This window comes from Dysidea avara, chromosome 12 (assembly GCF_963678975.1).
Source record: "Dysidea avara chromosome 12, odDysAvar1.4, whole genome shotgun sequence".
Taxonomy (NCBI): domain Eukaryota; kingdom Metazoa; phylum Porifera; class Demospongiae; order Dictyoceratida; family Dysideidae; genus Dysidea; species Dysidea avara.
Window position 1 is genome coordinate 14,544,908 of NC_089283.1, and position 15,109 is coordinate 14,560,016.

At 34.5% G+C, this 15,109-nt stretch overlaps 2 protein-coding genes across 2 annotated transcripts; both read left to right on the top strand.

Moving 5' to 3' along the window:
- The first annotated feature begins 3,358 nt into the window (after window positions 1–3,358).
- LOC136239862 (protein ECT2-like) lies at window positions 3,359–8,195 on the top strand. The gene is made up of 13 exons (XM_066030611.1): window positions 3,359–3,455; window positions 3,538–3,680; window positions 4,783–4,902; window positions 5,655–5,723; window positions 6,114–6,227; window positions 6,306–6,402; window positions 6,534–6,615; window positions 6,704–6,782; window positions 7,246–7,377; window positions 7,444–7,549; window positions 7,595–7,755; window positions 7,882–8,015; window positions 8,090–8,195. Exons 1-13 carry the CDS (start codon window positions 3,359–3,361, stop codon window positions 8,106–8,108), a joined length of 1,353 nt encoding a protein of 450 aa, XP_065886683.1. The 3' UTR covers window positions 8,109–8,195.
- Window positions 8,196–8,482: 287 nt separating this feature from the next.
- Window positions 8,483–13,151, top strand: LOC136239863 (protein ECT2-like). The gene is made up of 11 exons (XM_066030612.1): window positions 8,483–8,539; window positions 9,486–9,605; window positions 10,365–10,433; window positions 10,829–10,942; window positions 11,023–11,119; window positions 11,685–11,766; window positions 11,836–11,938; window positions 12,402–12,533; window positions 12,600–12,705; window positions 12,751–12,890; window positions 13,023–13,151. Exons 1-11 carry the CDS (start codon window positions 8,483–8,485, stop codon window positions 13,149–13,151), a joined length of 1,149 nt encoding a protein of 382 aa, XP_065886684.1.
- The last annotated feature ends 1,958 nt before the right edge of the window (window positions 13,152–15,109 follow it).

A 15,109-nucleotide genomic window follows, 5' to 3' on the forward strand; every position in this document is an offset into this window, starting at 1 on the left:
CCACTAACTGACATAATTTCTATGGAAACAATTACAAGCTAGGTATGTATTGGGTATAATCATGGTAACAAGATCACATATTCTGACAGATGGCTGAGGTGTTCATTTCTTCCCATCCAGGTCTCTTACTAAGACCAGACACTGATTTCAAACCTGTCACTACCTATTAAAGATAACACAGTATGTGGCTTAGTATATCCTATACAAACAATTTCACAAATACAGTCTCATTGTTGCCTTACGATGAGCAGTATCCATGGCAACAAGTACAAGTTCACCTGCAGCAAGCAATTATTATTATTATTAACAATTTGATCCATTATTACCATATAATGTGCTATTATAAACTCTTGTTATTAATTATCAAAATTGTTTTGCAAAAAAGGCAGCTTTTGAATACATAATAGCTAATATTGTGTGAACTTAATTTTATATCAATTATGAGTAATTCAATACGGTAGACCTAACCTAGGTGGAAATCACGACATTATTACAAGTTTTACAACTACATAGTTCAACCTTGAACAAATCCCATTAACCGCTACTGTATCAACCTGACATCTTTATCAGGAAAACTCACTTCAGTTGTCTCAATGTCATTGTAAAACTACACCTTCCACTTTCCTGTGGTGAAATTGAAACTGCATGGACATTGATAGCCTTTCTTTCACTCCATCTGCATACAACATTTCAACTCAACCTTCAACTTCTTTAACATCATTATGGTTTGTCTTTTATGATATCTGCTTTCAACTTCCCTTTGCCTTTATTGCTTTCTTTCCCTGGACAAAGCGGCTGACATCTAGCCATACTAAAATTTTGTTTTTATCTGGTGGACCAAACAACATTCACCATACTTAGCTAGTGTTTGCCGTGCCAAGGTTACAGTATAGTCACAGGCAATCACTCAAATTTTTGAATGCCTATCGATACTTTTTAAACCAGGCACGTGCCCACTGTTTTCGTAAAAGTGTGTGTGTGTGTGTGTGTGTGTGTGTGTGTGTGTGTGTGTGTGTGTGTGTGTGTGTGTGTGTGTGTGTGTGTGTGTGTGTGTGTGTGTGTGTGTGTGTGTGTGTGTGTGTGTGTGTGTGTGTGTGTGTGTGTGTGTGTGTGTGTGTGTGTGTGTGTGTGTGTGTGTGTGTGTACCTATCTACCTTTCTATGTTTGCCCGTACGCAACCACGTGAGCAAAATCGTTTAATAACAGTAAAAGCAGCTTTAGCTTTTGAATACACACTACAAGGTCAAAAAACCATTCTGGTTAAATATAAAGTGGATATTTTCAGTTGCAGTTATGATGGTTGAGTTGAATGCTTCCTCTTAAAACTAAAACATCAATAAAATAAGGCTACATGCATGCACCAGGGCTACTACTTATATACCAGATACATCTCCCTAGCTCTAGCACAAATGAAATAATGTGACCACTAGTGCTAAGTATTTTTCTTTTATCAACATAAGTAATGGGAGTACACCATATTCCTTTAAATATCAATTCCAAGTATGACATCTCTAAAGGAAGAATTGCCCATCTCTGATACTGATTGAAACATCTTTGGAGGACATTGCAACATAGATTCAATGGCTCCAGTTGTATTTTTAGTATCAATTCAAGCTACGAATTATACAGCTTCTGGAGGATGTTCCCCCAGACCACTTGAAATTCAACTTCAAAGTCATATGCAGCATTATATGCTATAACTAGGAGCTTAACAGGGGTTAGTAGTGGCTAAAAAGTTATAGTTAGTTTTAAGTGCTTTAAGCTAGTTGTAAATGGTGATGGCACTATAGTCATAAAAGTCAGATTAAAATACAACTGCGTGCACCACACAACAGTAGCTATAAAGTTAAGTTATATATGTGTGTATGTCATGTAACTAAAGTGACCTCAAGATCCAATCCTGTGATACACTATATATACATATATATATATATATATACACATATATATATATACATATATATATATATATATATATACATATATACATATATATATTTTTTACAATCTAATGTAGTCATACAATGCATGCAGTGTACTGTAGCAACACTTTTATTCTCTTTGACAGTCCACTATCTTTAAAACCCAATGACATGATACATAGTTCTTTTCAATTAAAACTGCTTCCAATTAAAAACCCAGATCTATCTACTATATACAGTTCGTTTCTCCAGAATTTACCTAAAATTGCATCCACCTTTTGGCAATCTTTCAATCTGGTTAGAAATAACTTCCAGATTCTATCTCATGATAGCTATATATGGCTATTTTCAAATTTTTCCTGGAAGGTTCTGAGAATGCATAGATCCATCCATGATGCCTATACGTATCCAATGATTGTTGGTTGAGAATTATTACATGTTCAGGTTGGATGAATACAATACTTAGAGAAAAGAATCAAATATATAGTCATGCACCATCAACGATTCAATGGCACTTACTGACAATGTCATGCAGAAGTCACCATTCTAGAAGAGACATGACCTTCCACAAATATATGCATTAAAAATGGTCATTTCATGTATGGGTGCACGTCAAATTGATAGCCAGCATAAGTGATTGATTTGAGAGCATTTTCAATGATCATTATGTGGACACCATGCGTTGACTAACACATTAATTTTGTGATTCTGTATTTGGATCTCTTAGATTAATGTACACAATGCATGGGGATTTATGCACACTGTGTACTCCAAAGCTTCCATTTTACAACCTTAAGATGAGGAAATTAGACTCCTGACTAATAATCATAGTAGTACTACAGCTGTTCAGCACATAGACATTATTGCCTTGTGGTTACATAATGTGCGTGTATGCATGACATTTGTACTTTATACTACATGATTCACATCTAGTTACTCCACATGAATTATTTTTGTGATCATGACAAATATTGTAGTATACACTTTTGACATGCAATGAACATGATGATTCAAATGTGTTAGTTGTGAACAAATCACATTCATGTACACTAAACCATTGACCACACGCATGCAACACATTCAGCAACATGTACAATAGATGGAAATGGTGTCACTGTTGTGCATGCAACAAGCACGATTGATGAGTATAAAATGCTTGAGGTTTGTTGGCTGAGGTACTTGTACATGTATGTGAATGTGGAATTGCATAACGACTGTGATAGAAGAAAGACCTTCAATTACTGAAACACTGTAAGTTAAATACATACAGTGCATAGCACATTGCTTGTATAATGTGTGCTTATTCATGCAGGCAAGCATATCATGGTATAGTACTACTTCAATGAAGTTCCAGTATTAATTATATAAATAAGTACTAAGTATGCACATGCAGCTATGTGTAAATAGAATTGAAGTACACATGTACATTAAACTCTATGCCAGATAGTAAAGATTACACTGCAGGCATGCAGGCACACAACAGTATGGCACTATCAGTACTGAATGTAACTTCAGACACTGTCTTCGATAAAGGTAAGTTAATTGAAACATGGTATATAAATTGTGTAAAATAACCACTTGCATATGGTGAGGTGAGTCAATAAATCATTTACAGAAGACAGAGAAGCAACCTCTAATGATCAGCAACAATGTAGTGAAAAGTATTACAAGTCTTGTCACAATCTCCGGTATTACATTTCCAAAGAGTTACTACAAACAGAAGAGAATTATGTCACTACCCTCTCAACCATATTGAAGGTAAACAGAACTTAAGTACTTAAAGCCCTGCATGCATACATCAAGACAGTATGGTATTATTATTATAGGTATCCTTACAGATTAAAATTAGACATCATTGATGAGCAACTTATATACCAAAATCTGGGATACTGAAATTGAACTCATATGGTGATATGACATTTGAATTAGCAGACATCATGTTCTTTATCAAATCCCTTAACACCACACAACATTTGTTCAGAACTTCAGATCATTTAAACAATATTAGCAATAAAAACAATCAGAGTAAACACTTTTTAGTATTAAATTAACTATCATACGCTCAAATTAAATCTATGTTATGGTCTTATATAACCAAAATGGTTCTTCAAATTTTTGTACCTGTCATCACCATAGTGTTGTGTGATTCCCCATCCATATGATTACCTAGCTATATAGCTTATTCCCCTTCTAAAATGATTTTTTGCATGGCCATTGTTAGTTAATAACTAGTGGACCCTCAACATTTTGTTTCATTACATACTGTATAATACCAAGAGTTCATAATAATTGAGTCTATCACTGATGGTTCAGTAAAGCATTTTTTAAACAAATATAACCATATAGCTTAGCTAAATGTGTGGAGCACATGCATGTCACATTCATGTATCATGCTAAAAGCATTTGTCAGTAACCACTAACTATAATAGGCTTCCATGTTTTCATGTTTTGATATTATGAACCAGAGTGCGTACATGTACACACATGCACATATTTGCACATGTAGCTATTGCACATGCACTATCCTCATAACTTGTTGGACGTACCAATAGATCAATTTACGTATACATGTGTGTGTGTGCGTGTGTGTGTGTGTGTGTTATATTGTTTTCTTAATCATCCAGTTAGTACAACAATAGGATACATGGCTAGGCAATTGTGCTTTTTTTTAAAAATAGTTGATTATACAAGTGTCAAACATAATGTACATGCATCCATACATCAACCAAAGTAATACAGTGTAACATTACAGCACAATTACATGTAATTATCCCTTGCTATGGCTATAACCACATAGAAGCTAGCTCTATGCCACAAGTTGTATAGTCAAACAGGTATATGGATATATACATGCATATAGGTTTACAAAGAGCCACTTGTTCATCACACCTTTGAAAATGGACCAATTTTGAATGTTAAAGAAGTGAGGGATATTTTTGGTGGCATCGAAGGCATTTTAGAGATGCACACTAAGATTAAGGTAAATTTATTTTATGTTAACCATATAGTTATATGTGCATGCATACAAAATTTGACTATACTTTTTCAAACCTCCATGTGTCATAACTGTTTTTGTTTAGTTATGCTGTGGCCATGCATTTTTTATCGCTTCTTAAATGTTTAATTGACATTATAATGCAAGCTGATATTCCCATCCCAGCACTGAGATATAACCCATAATGTGATGGGATGTAGTTTGTGACCACATGCCCCATTTTCGCAGGCCCGGTCACAAATACTTTGTGTATAGCACCCATGTATATGTACATCCATTGTTGCATAAAAGCCTTGGCTGTCTATTACAGCAATATACAGTACAGTGTACAGAATTTATACTAACATCAGTGGAAATTCATTGCTACCTAGCTTCTTTCAAATTGGTTGTTGCATCAACCTGGACACTACCTTAAAATTGTATCCCTAGCTCTGTATGCCCATACTCAGATAATCAGGCTACTTAATAGTAAAGGTGAAACAATTATTTTTGAGGTATAGCATGCACTATAGTTGCACTGTAAACTCTGCCATTAGGCATAGCTTAAATACAAACCCTATGTAGCAATTACCTGTTTTAACTTATAAATATTATGTTTGTAATTTTGATACTGATTAACCACTTTCTTCAAAGCTAGTTATATACAGTGTATGCATGTGTATCTGTTATTTCCACACAGTTAATATTATCTGCTTAATACTCTTATACTAGATTTGTAGTCATTCATACTTTTATAGGACTCTTTGTATGAGAAAATTGCTCAGTGGTGTGAATCATCATGCCTTGGATCTGTGTTTGATGACAAAGTATGTTTATATGTTCTGCAAATAAAATTTACAAGATTATCTCCAGTTATTATGTGTACATATACATGCAAGCTTTTGCTCATTTTAATAAACACATCTTCAAGTAAAATAGCTACAGTCGAACCTCTTTTAAAAACCCTCTGAAGTAAGGGCACAATAGAAAAACAACCTCTGTAATAAGGACAATGGTTTTGGTCCCAGTATGCAGGTACAACTTCATACTGAGGAAAACCTACTACATTGCAGCAAACATACAGTACATATAATATGTTGGCTTAAATTTCTGGTCCCAAAGTGCTGGATTGCATTATATATAGAAAGGTTCCACTGTATACAGAAACTTAATTCTCTACATGTATTATTGCAATGACTGAATGTATTTCCTTTAAGGTGCTTAAGGATATTGTTACAAAGTATCCACCATTTGTGAACTATTTTGAATTAAGAATAAAGGCGATAAATCAGTGCAAGAGAAAATATCCACTTTTCAAAACTTTCTTGATGGTAATTCTCCACTTATGTATATATAGCTGCATATATACAATTAATTGCATGTACTATAATACACTCTCTATTTTCTAGGAAAAAGAATCTAAACTAGAGTTCCAGCGTCAGAATTTGGAAGGAATGTTGATTACACCTATCCAACGTATCCCTCGCATCATTCTTCTCCTTCAGAGTAAGGCTTAACTCTGTCATGACTCTTACAAAATAGCTGCATTGCATATAATTTTTTGTGCACATATACATAGTGACGTTAATTGTATAATTATAATGTTATATTTCCATTGCCACATATCACTTCTGTAGATCTACTGAAATGTACTCCGGAAAAGCATCTGGATCATGTGAGCCTCAACAATGCAGTTAAAAAGATGAAAGATACTTTAATGTGTGTATTTGTATGCTAGCTTGCATGTTTAACTATATAATATACATTATTTGCTCTGTATTAACAGGACTTTCTTATTTAATTTTAGAAAGATCAATGAGAACAAAAGAGAAGTCCATAACCAAATGGCAATGTTTGACGTGGTAGCGGAAATTAAGGACTGTCCAGTAAGCTATCATGTAAAAGCACAGATACATTATGTAGTCTGCCAGGGGCTAAAAGGGTTCCAGGGGATTTTAAAAAACTGTTATTGTAGTTTACAGATTGGCTTATAATTATGCAATCGTCAATTTTTTTTAACTTCCCAAATTAATGATCAATACTGTGGAATGATAAACCTTTATTTCTACCAAATAATGGTCTTTCACATGATAGTAATACATTTGTAATAACATTGTTCCAAAGACTATTCTGGTAATGAAATGGTCAGCAATGGCTATAACAGAACAGCTACTCAGCTACAGTCATTGCAACAATTCTGTATATGCCTCTGTCTGAATATACTACTACTAACTACAAAACTCACTTTCTACATATATCTTCATGCATTATGTACTGGTGGATGCAGTGTCAGTGGTACATCATACTCCATTGTCCATGCATGATAATTATAGCCATATTTTTGTATAGGCTTTTGTACTTTCTTCTACCAGAGTGTTTTTAAGAAAGGTGGAGGCTTTTGCCATCAATTTGTGTTCTCTAAGAAACAGAAGTATCAAGAGTCAGCCAATAGCAACGTTTGTATTCAATGACAGCATTGAGGTGAGGTAGTTTCATCAACCGATTTACTAACAGTTAGTACAACCTCTTTGTAATAATTTTAATTAGATCACTCAGAAGAAAATGATAGTAACATTTGGAAGAATCACCACAGTTTATAAACATACACAGTTCATTGTTTTCCGTCAAGTCCGCTTTTTGATCAACTTTACTTGTGAGTTCATGCAGTGCAACACAAATACATTTATCCATTTTGTAGCTGGATCAGAAATGTTTGGACTAGTTGTGGTCTACCCTGAAGAATCACAAGAAAAATTGCTAGTTTTTCAACTTCCACGTCATGTGGGAACAGCCACTAAAGATGATCTATTGGCACAATTGTGTGGCCTAATTTCAAGTGCAAACAACATTTCTGACAAAGTATGTTGCCATATTACATTTGAGTACAGATATATACAACTTTTTGTGTATGATAGTACTGACATGTATATAGTCAACTATTAACTCTATATATATATAATAGTATGCATTATATTAAATTTATAGACCCAGCTCTTGATTACTGCTCCTGTTGATTTTCTCTACTGTATTATCCATCCCAGTCCTGGTAAATCAAGTGAAATAAAGTTACTAGATGCTTCTAAACATACCAATAAACCAAGAAAGATTGCTATAGATTGGTAAGTATAATATGAACAGAGTTAATGTGTTGCTGTTTAGCTTGCTATATCTACATGTGTTTTACCCAATGTAGTGAAAAACAAAATGATTAAGTTTGTTAGTGTTTCATCATTACCAAGAACATGGCAAGAAATTAATTGACTCTAATCAGTTGTTTTACTACACTTTGCATACTGCACTATTTTACTACAAACATATTATGGAATATGCTTGTAGCTGCAAGTTGTGTAGTTGAGTGCATTTTACTTAATTCTGTGGCAATTCTAGACTTGCCATGCTTATGAATATTGTTGCATAGCTCTAGTGTAATTTCAGGAGGCTACCCCGGAAGCTGCATGATTTTTGCAGTTTATAATAAAGGCTTTACAATGCATTGACCACAGTACATTAGTTGAATTGAAGGCTGTGCAAGACTAGATTCAACACTATTCAGGAAGAAGGCATGTATAGTAGAAGCAATCTCATGATGGATGTATTACATGATGATCACAGAATTAATAGACATACAAGCTTAATGTCTACTGTATGTGTGATTTGTGCTACATGCATGCAGTGGTATCATTTCTACTTATTTTGTTGTATATAGCTATAACCAACCAGTAGACCATGTAAGTGAATTGAACAAGACAAGTATTTACCAACTGTCACAAAGCACTAAAAATTGAGTTAATGATAATCTTCATACTGTATCATACAGTACGATAGTACTTAATAACTAGTGGACCCTCAACATTTTGTTTCATTACATACTGTATAGTACCAAGAGTTCATAATAGTGAGTCTATCACTGATGGTTCAGTAAAGCATTTATAAACAAATATAACCATGTAGCTTAGCTAAATGTGTGGAGCACATGCATGTCACATTCATGTATCATGCTAAACGCATTTGTCAGTAACCACTAACTATAATAGGCTTCCATGTTTTCATGTTTTGATATTATGAACCAGAGTGCGTACATGTACACACATGCACATATTTGCACGTGTAGCTATTGCACATGCACTATCCTCATAACTTGTTGGACGTACCAATAGATCTATTTACGTATACATATGTGTGTGTGTGTGTGTGTGTGTGTGTGTGTGTGTGTGTGTGTGTGTGTGTGTGTGTGTGTGTGTGTGTGTGTGTGTGTGTGTGTGTGTGTGTGTGTGTGTGTGTGTGTGTGTGTGTGTGTGTTATATTGTTTTCTTAATCATCCAGTTAGTACAACAATAGGATGCATGGCTAGGCAATTGTGCTTTTTAAAAAAATAGTTGATTATACAAGTGTCAAACATAATGTACATGCATCCATACATCAACCAAAGAGCCATCACAGCTATTTGAATAATACAGTGTAACATTACAGCACAATTACAATTAATTATCCCTTGCTATGGCTATATAGCCACATAGAAGCTAGCTCTATGCCACAAAAAAAATTGTATAGCTGTTCATACAGGTATATGGATATATACATGCATATAGGTTTACAAAGAGCCACTTGTTCATCACACCTTTGAAAATGCACCAATTTTGAATGTTAAAGAAGTGAGGGATATTCTTGGTGGCATCGAAGGCATTTTAGAGATGCACACTAAGATTAAGGTGAATTTATTTTATCTTAACCATATAGTTATGTGTGCATGCATACAAAATTTGACTATACTTTTTCAAACTTTCATGTGTCATAACTTTTTTGTTTAATTATGCTGTGGCCATGCATTTTTATCACTTAATAAATGTTTAATTGACATTATAATGCAAGCTAGATATTTCCATCCCAGCATTGAAATATAGCCCATAATGTGATGGGATGTAGTTTGTGACCACATGCCCTATTTTCGCAGGCCTGGTCACATATACTTTGTGTTTAGCACCCATGTATATGTACAACCATTGTTGCATAAAAGCCTTGGCTGTCTATTGCAACAATATACAGTACAGTGTACAGAACTTATATTTTTTACTGACATTAGTGGAAAATTCATTGCTACCTAGCTTCTTTGGTTGTTGCATCAACTTAGACACTTCCTTAAAATTGTATCCCTAGTTCTGTATGCCCATACTCAGATAATCAGACTACCTAATAGTAAAGGTGAAACAATTATTTTGCGAGGTATAGCATGCACTATAGTTGCACTGTAAACTCTGCCATTAGGCATAGTTTAAAATACAAAGCCTATGTAGTAATTACCTGTTTTAACTTATAAATATTATAGTTATGTTTGTAATTGTGATACTGATTAACCACTTTCTTCAATGCTAGATTTATATACAGAGTATATGTATCTGTTATTTCCACACAGTTAATGTTATCTGCTTAATACTCTTATACTAGATTTGTAGTCATTCATACTTTTATAGGACTCTTTGTATGAGAAAATCTCTCAGTGGTGTGAATCATCATGCCTTGGATCTGTGTTTGATGACGAAGTATGTATATAATTATGTTCTACAAATAAAATTTACAAAGTTATTATGTGTATACATGCATGCATACATACTAGCAAGCTTTTGCTTATTTAATAACCACATCTTCAAGTCAAGTAGCTACAGTCGAACCTCTCTTAAAACCCTCTGAAGTAAGGGCACAATAAAAAAAACCTCTGTAATAAGGATGAAGGTTTTGGTCCCAGTATATATGCAGGTCTGACTTCATACATTTTACTGAAAGAGGAAAACCTACTACATTGCAGCAAACATACAGTACATATGTTGGCTTAAATTTCTGGGTCCCAAAGTGCTGGACTGCATTATAGAAAGATTCCACTGTATATAGAAACTTAATTCTCTGCATGTATTATTGCAATGAATGTATTTCCTTTAAGGTGCTTAAGGATATTGTCACAAAGTATCCACCATTTGTGAGCTATTATGAATTAAGAATAAAGACATTAAATCAGTGCAAGAGAAAATATCCACTTTTCAAAACTTTCTTGATGGTAATTCTCCACTTATGTATATATAGCTGCATATATACAATTAATTGCATGTACTATATAACACAGTCTTTATTTTCTAGGGAAAAGAATCTAAACTAGAGTGCCAGCGTCAGAATTTGGAAGGAATGTTGATTACACTTATTCAACGTATCCCTCGCATTGTTCTTCTCCTTCAGAGTAAGGATATAACATAGTCCTTTATAGACGTAACAGCTTAACTCTGTCATGACTTTTACAAAATATATATCCCTGCTTACAGCTGCTGTACCACATTATGACCAACTTTAATTCTTCATGTCTAGGAAGCTGTTAAGCTAAGTAGATGATACTACCTAATATTTTCTTACACCATCAAACTATATTGATAATCACACTGAAGAAAAATGACACAGGGATGCATGGCCTTTTTGATCATAAGAGCAAATAAGTCTTTTTCTAGGTGGTTACTTGAGTTGTTGGTCCCACAAAAAAATGCTGCCAGTTATGCAGAGCATGGTGTGTACTTCTAAAAAAACATGTGTAATAGCAGAGCATATAATGTGCAGATGGCAAAAGCCAAAATTGTACTACAATAATGCTGGCCAAACCTGCATGGAGTTTATTTGATGACACCTTGGTAGGTATATGAATATGTGCATATGAAATGCTTTGCATATAATTTTTTGTGCATGTATATATACATAGGGACGTTAAGTGTATAATTAAGATGTTATATTTCCACTGCCACATATCACTCCTGTAGATCTACTGAAATGTACTCCGGAAAAGCATCTGGATCATGTGAGCCTCAACAATGCAGTTAAAAAGATGAAAGATACTTTAATGTGCGTATATGTACTAGCTTGCATGTTTGATTATATAATATACGTACATTATTTGCTCTGTATTAACAGGACTTCCTTATTTAATCATTTTAGAAAGATCAATGAGAACAAAAGAGAAGTCCATAACCAAATGGCAATGTTTGAAGTGGTAGCAGAAATTAAGGACTGTCCAGTAAGCTATCATGTAAAAACATGCATACACAGATACATTATGTAGTCTGCCAGGGGCTAAAAGGGTTCCAGGGGATTTTAAAAACTGTTTTCGTAGTTTACAGACTGGCTTATTATGCAATCATCAATTTTTTCAACTTCCCAAATTAATGATCAATACTGTGGAATGGTAAACCTTTATTTCTACCAAATAATGGTCTTTCACATGATAGCCTATGTTCCAAAGACTATTTGGGTAATGGAATGGTCAGCAATGAGTATATAACAGAATGGCTACTCAGCTACAATCATTGCAACAATTATGCCTCTGTCTGGATATACTACTATGTACTACTATACTCACTTTATACATAAATCTTCATGCATTGTGTACTGGTGGATGCAGTGCCAGTGGTATATCATACTCCATTGTGCATGCATGACCATCAATTTTGTTGACATGATTATAGCCATATTTTGTATAGGCTTTTGTACTCTCTTCTACCAGAGTGTTTTTAAGGAAGGTGGAGGCTTTTGCTATCAAGTTGTGTTCTCTAAGAAATAGAAGTATCAAGAGTCAGCCAATAGCAATGTTTGTATTCAATGACAGCATTGAGGTGAGGTAGTTTCATCAACCGATTTACTAACAGTTAGTGCAACCTCTTTGTGATAATTTTAATTAGATTGCTCAGAAGAAAACGATAGTGACATTTGGAAGGATCACCACAGTTTATAAACATACACAGTTCATTGTTTCCCATCGAATCCGCTTTTTGATCAACTTTACTTGTGAGTTCATGCAGTGCAACACAAATACATTTATCCATTTTGTAGCTGAATCAGAAATGTTTGGACTAGTTATGGTCTACCCTGAAGAATCACAAGAAAAATTGCTTGTTTTTCAACTTCCACGTCATGTGGGAACAGCCACCAAATATGATCTATTGGCACAATTGTGTGGCCTAATTTCAAGTGTAAACAAACATTTCTGACAAAGTTAGTATGTCACCATATTTACATTTGAACACAGATTACGTACAACTTCTTGTGCACAATAGTGCCTACATGTGCAGTAGCTCTATGTAATAAGTATGCATTATTTGTAGACCCAGCTCTTGATTACTGCTCCTGTTGATTTTCTCTACCATAATATGCATCCCAGTCCTGGTAAATCAAATGAAATAAACTTACTATATGCCTCTAAACATGCCAATAAATCAAGAAAGACTGCTTAAGATTGGTAAGGAATAGTTAATGTGTTGCCCTAGTTTGCTATATCTACATGTATTTTACCCAATGTAGTGAAAAACAAAAAGATAAAGCTCATTAGTATTTCGTCATTACCAAGAACATGGCAAGAAATTAATCGACTCAAATCAGTTGTTTACTACACTTTGCATACTGCACTATTTCACTACAAACATATGGCATATGCTTGTAGCTGCAAGTTGTGTAGTTGAGTGCATTTTACTGGCAATTCTAGACCTGCCATGTGTATAAATGTTGTTGTATAGCTCTAGTATAATTCAGGAGGCTACCCCAGAAGCTGCACAATTTTTGCCTTTAAAATGGCCATAAATTGATACAATGCATTGACCACAGTACATTAGTTACAATTGAAGGCTGTGCAAGACTATAGATTCAACACTATTCAGGAAGCACTGACACATTCTATGTCTGTCCCTTAACTCCCCATAAATGCCAAACCATATATATGAAAGCACTCTGGTGCTACTGTACCATATACACATTTCTGAAGGCATGTATAGTGGAAGCATTATCATGATGGATGTATGATATGATGATCACAGAATTAATAGACATACAAGTTGAGTGGTACATACGTCTACTGCATGCTATTACTTATGTATGTTCATTTGTGTGATTTGTGTTACATGCATGCAGTGGTATCATTTCTACTTCTTTTGTTGCATATAATTAACCAACCCATAGACCATATAAGTCAATTGAACAAGACAAGTATTTACCAACTGTCACAAAGCACTACAAAATTAATAGAGTTAATGATAATTTTCATACTGCATTGGTAAGTATAATAAGTGATAAAATGAGTCATAGTAATTAAAATGTACAGTAGCACTCAAAACAAGCAGATATGTTTATTATGATGATGCAAACATATAAATACATACAACAATAACAATAACAAATAAGGATGTAAGCATGTCATTTTATCTCCTGTTGGTTTACTTGCTTCTTACCCAGCTTGGTTACATGATTGGTGGTGGCCAAATCAAGCTAACAACAGCAAGACCGTCTATAGTGTACCACACTAGCTTGTGTTTAATATTATACCCCACTTGAATATACATCACATACAACATGCATCTTGCAATATCCCAGGCCATGTGGTTCCTCAGGTACTTACCAAGACTGCAAGCTGTTTGTGGATCAAGTCACCACCTGGTCTGGGATCATTTATAGAGTTTCAGTATAATTATATCAAGTTTTTGGCTCCCTGCTACACAAACTATAACCTTCTTGCACATCACTTGGGATTATAGAGAATAAATAAATGACCTTAAAACACAAGTTGTGGTAATTAAGTATACCAGAGGAAATCCAACAAGATGTATATATGACTCAAATCCTCCACACACTTATCGACTGACTTGTCCCGGATTATTGAATCTTACACACTAGGAACTGAGAAATCGAAACTTTAATTTTGGAATCCATCATGAAACAGGATACATGCATTTTAAACATTAAGAAATAGTTTCTCAACCTATAGCATTGTTCTGAACAATAACTTTGGTTAAAGATAAGATACTCCAATAGAGCAGTCAAGTAATAAAACTACTCTAATACAACAGTCACTTAGCTACAGTGGATCAAAATTCTTAAGAAGGAAAGCTTTTCTTCAGTGAACCATGCTTATTCACTCTCTAAATTGTTGTCTAGTCCTCTCAATAAGGCTTGCAAATAGTATCACTAGAAGATGTCTCCTGTGGCAAGGATCAAGATTATTTCTCTAGTATAATATACCCTACCCTTGTGTAATAAAGCATGATGTGTATCCATGACATAAGCCTTTGTGTTGACTTGCAAGGCCAATGCAAGGAAACTCTGGCCTCTACCACACACTCAGAGACAGGTGGAGTGCTGCCATCAGCCACACTACCACAAGGGCAGCACAATAGAGAGGCCAGGGGCACATTCCCCCTAATCC

Coding starts and splice junctions, on each gene's coding strand:
- LOC136239862 (XM_066030611.1), top strand. CDS start 3,359: ATGCCAGATAGTAAAGATTACACTGCAGGCATGCAGGCACACAACAGT. Junction 3,681..4,782: donor CCCTCTCAACCATATTGAAG/GTAAACAGAACT, acceptor ACATGCATATAG/GTTTACAAAGAGCCACTTGT. Junction 7,550..7,594: donor CTTTTTGATCAACTTTACTT/GTGAGTTCATGC, acceptor TCCATTTTGTAG/CTGGATCAGAAATGTTTGGA.
- LOC136239863 (XM_066030612.1), top strand. CDS start 8,483: ATGGATGTATTACATGATGATCACAGAATTAATAGACATACAAGCTTA. Junction 8,540..9,485: donor ATACAAGCTTAATGTCTACT/GTATGTGTGATT, acceptor ACATGCATATAG/GTTTACAAAGAGCCACTTGT. Junction 11,120..11,684: donor CATTGTTCTTCTCCTTCAGA/GTAAGGATATAA, acceptor TCACTCCTGTAG/ATCTACTGAAATGTACTCCG.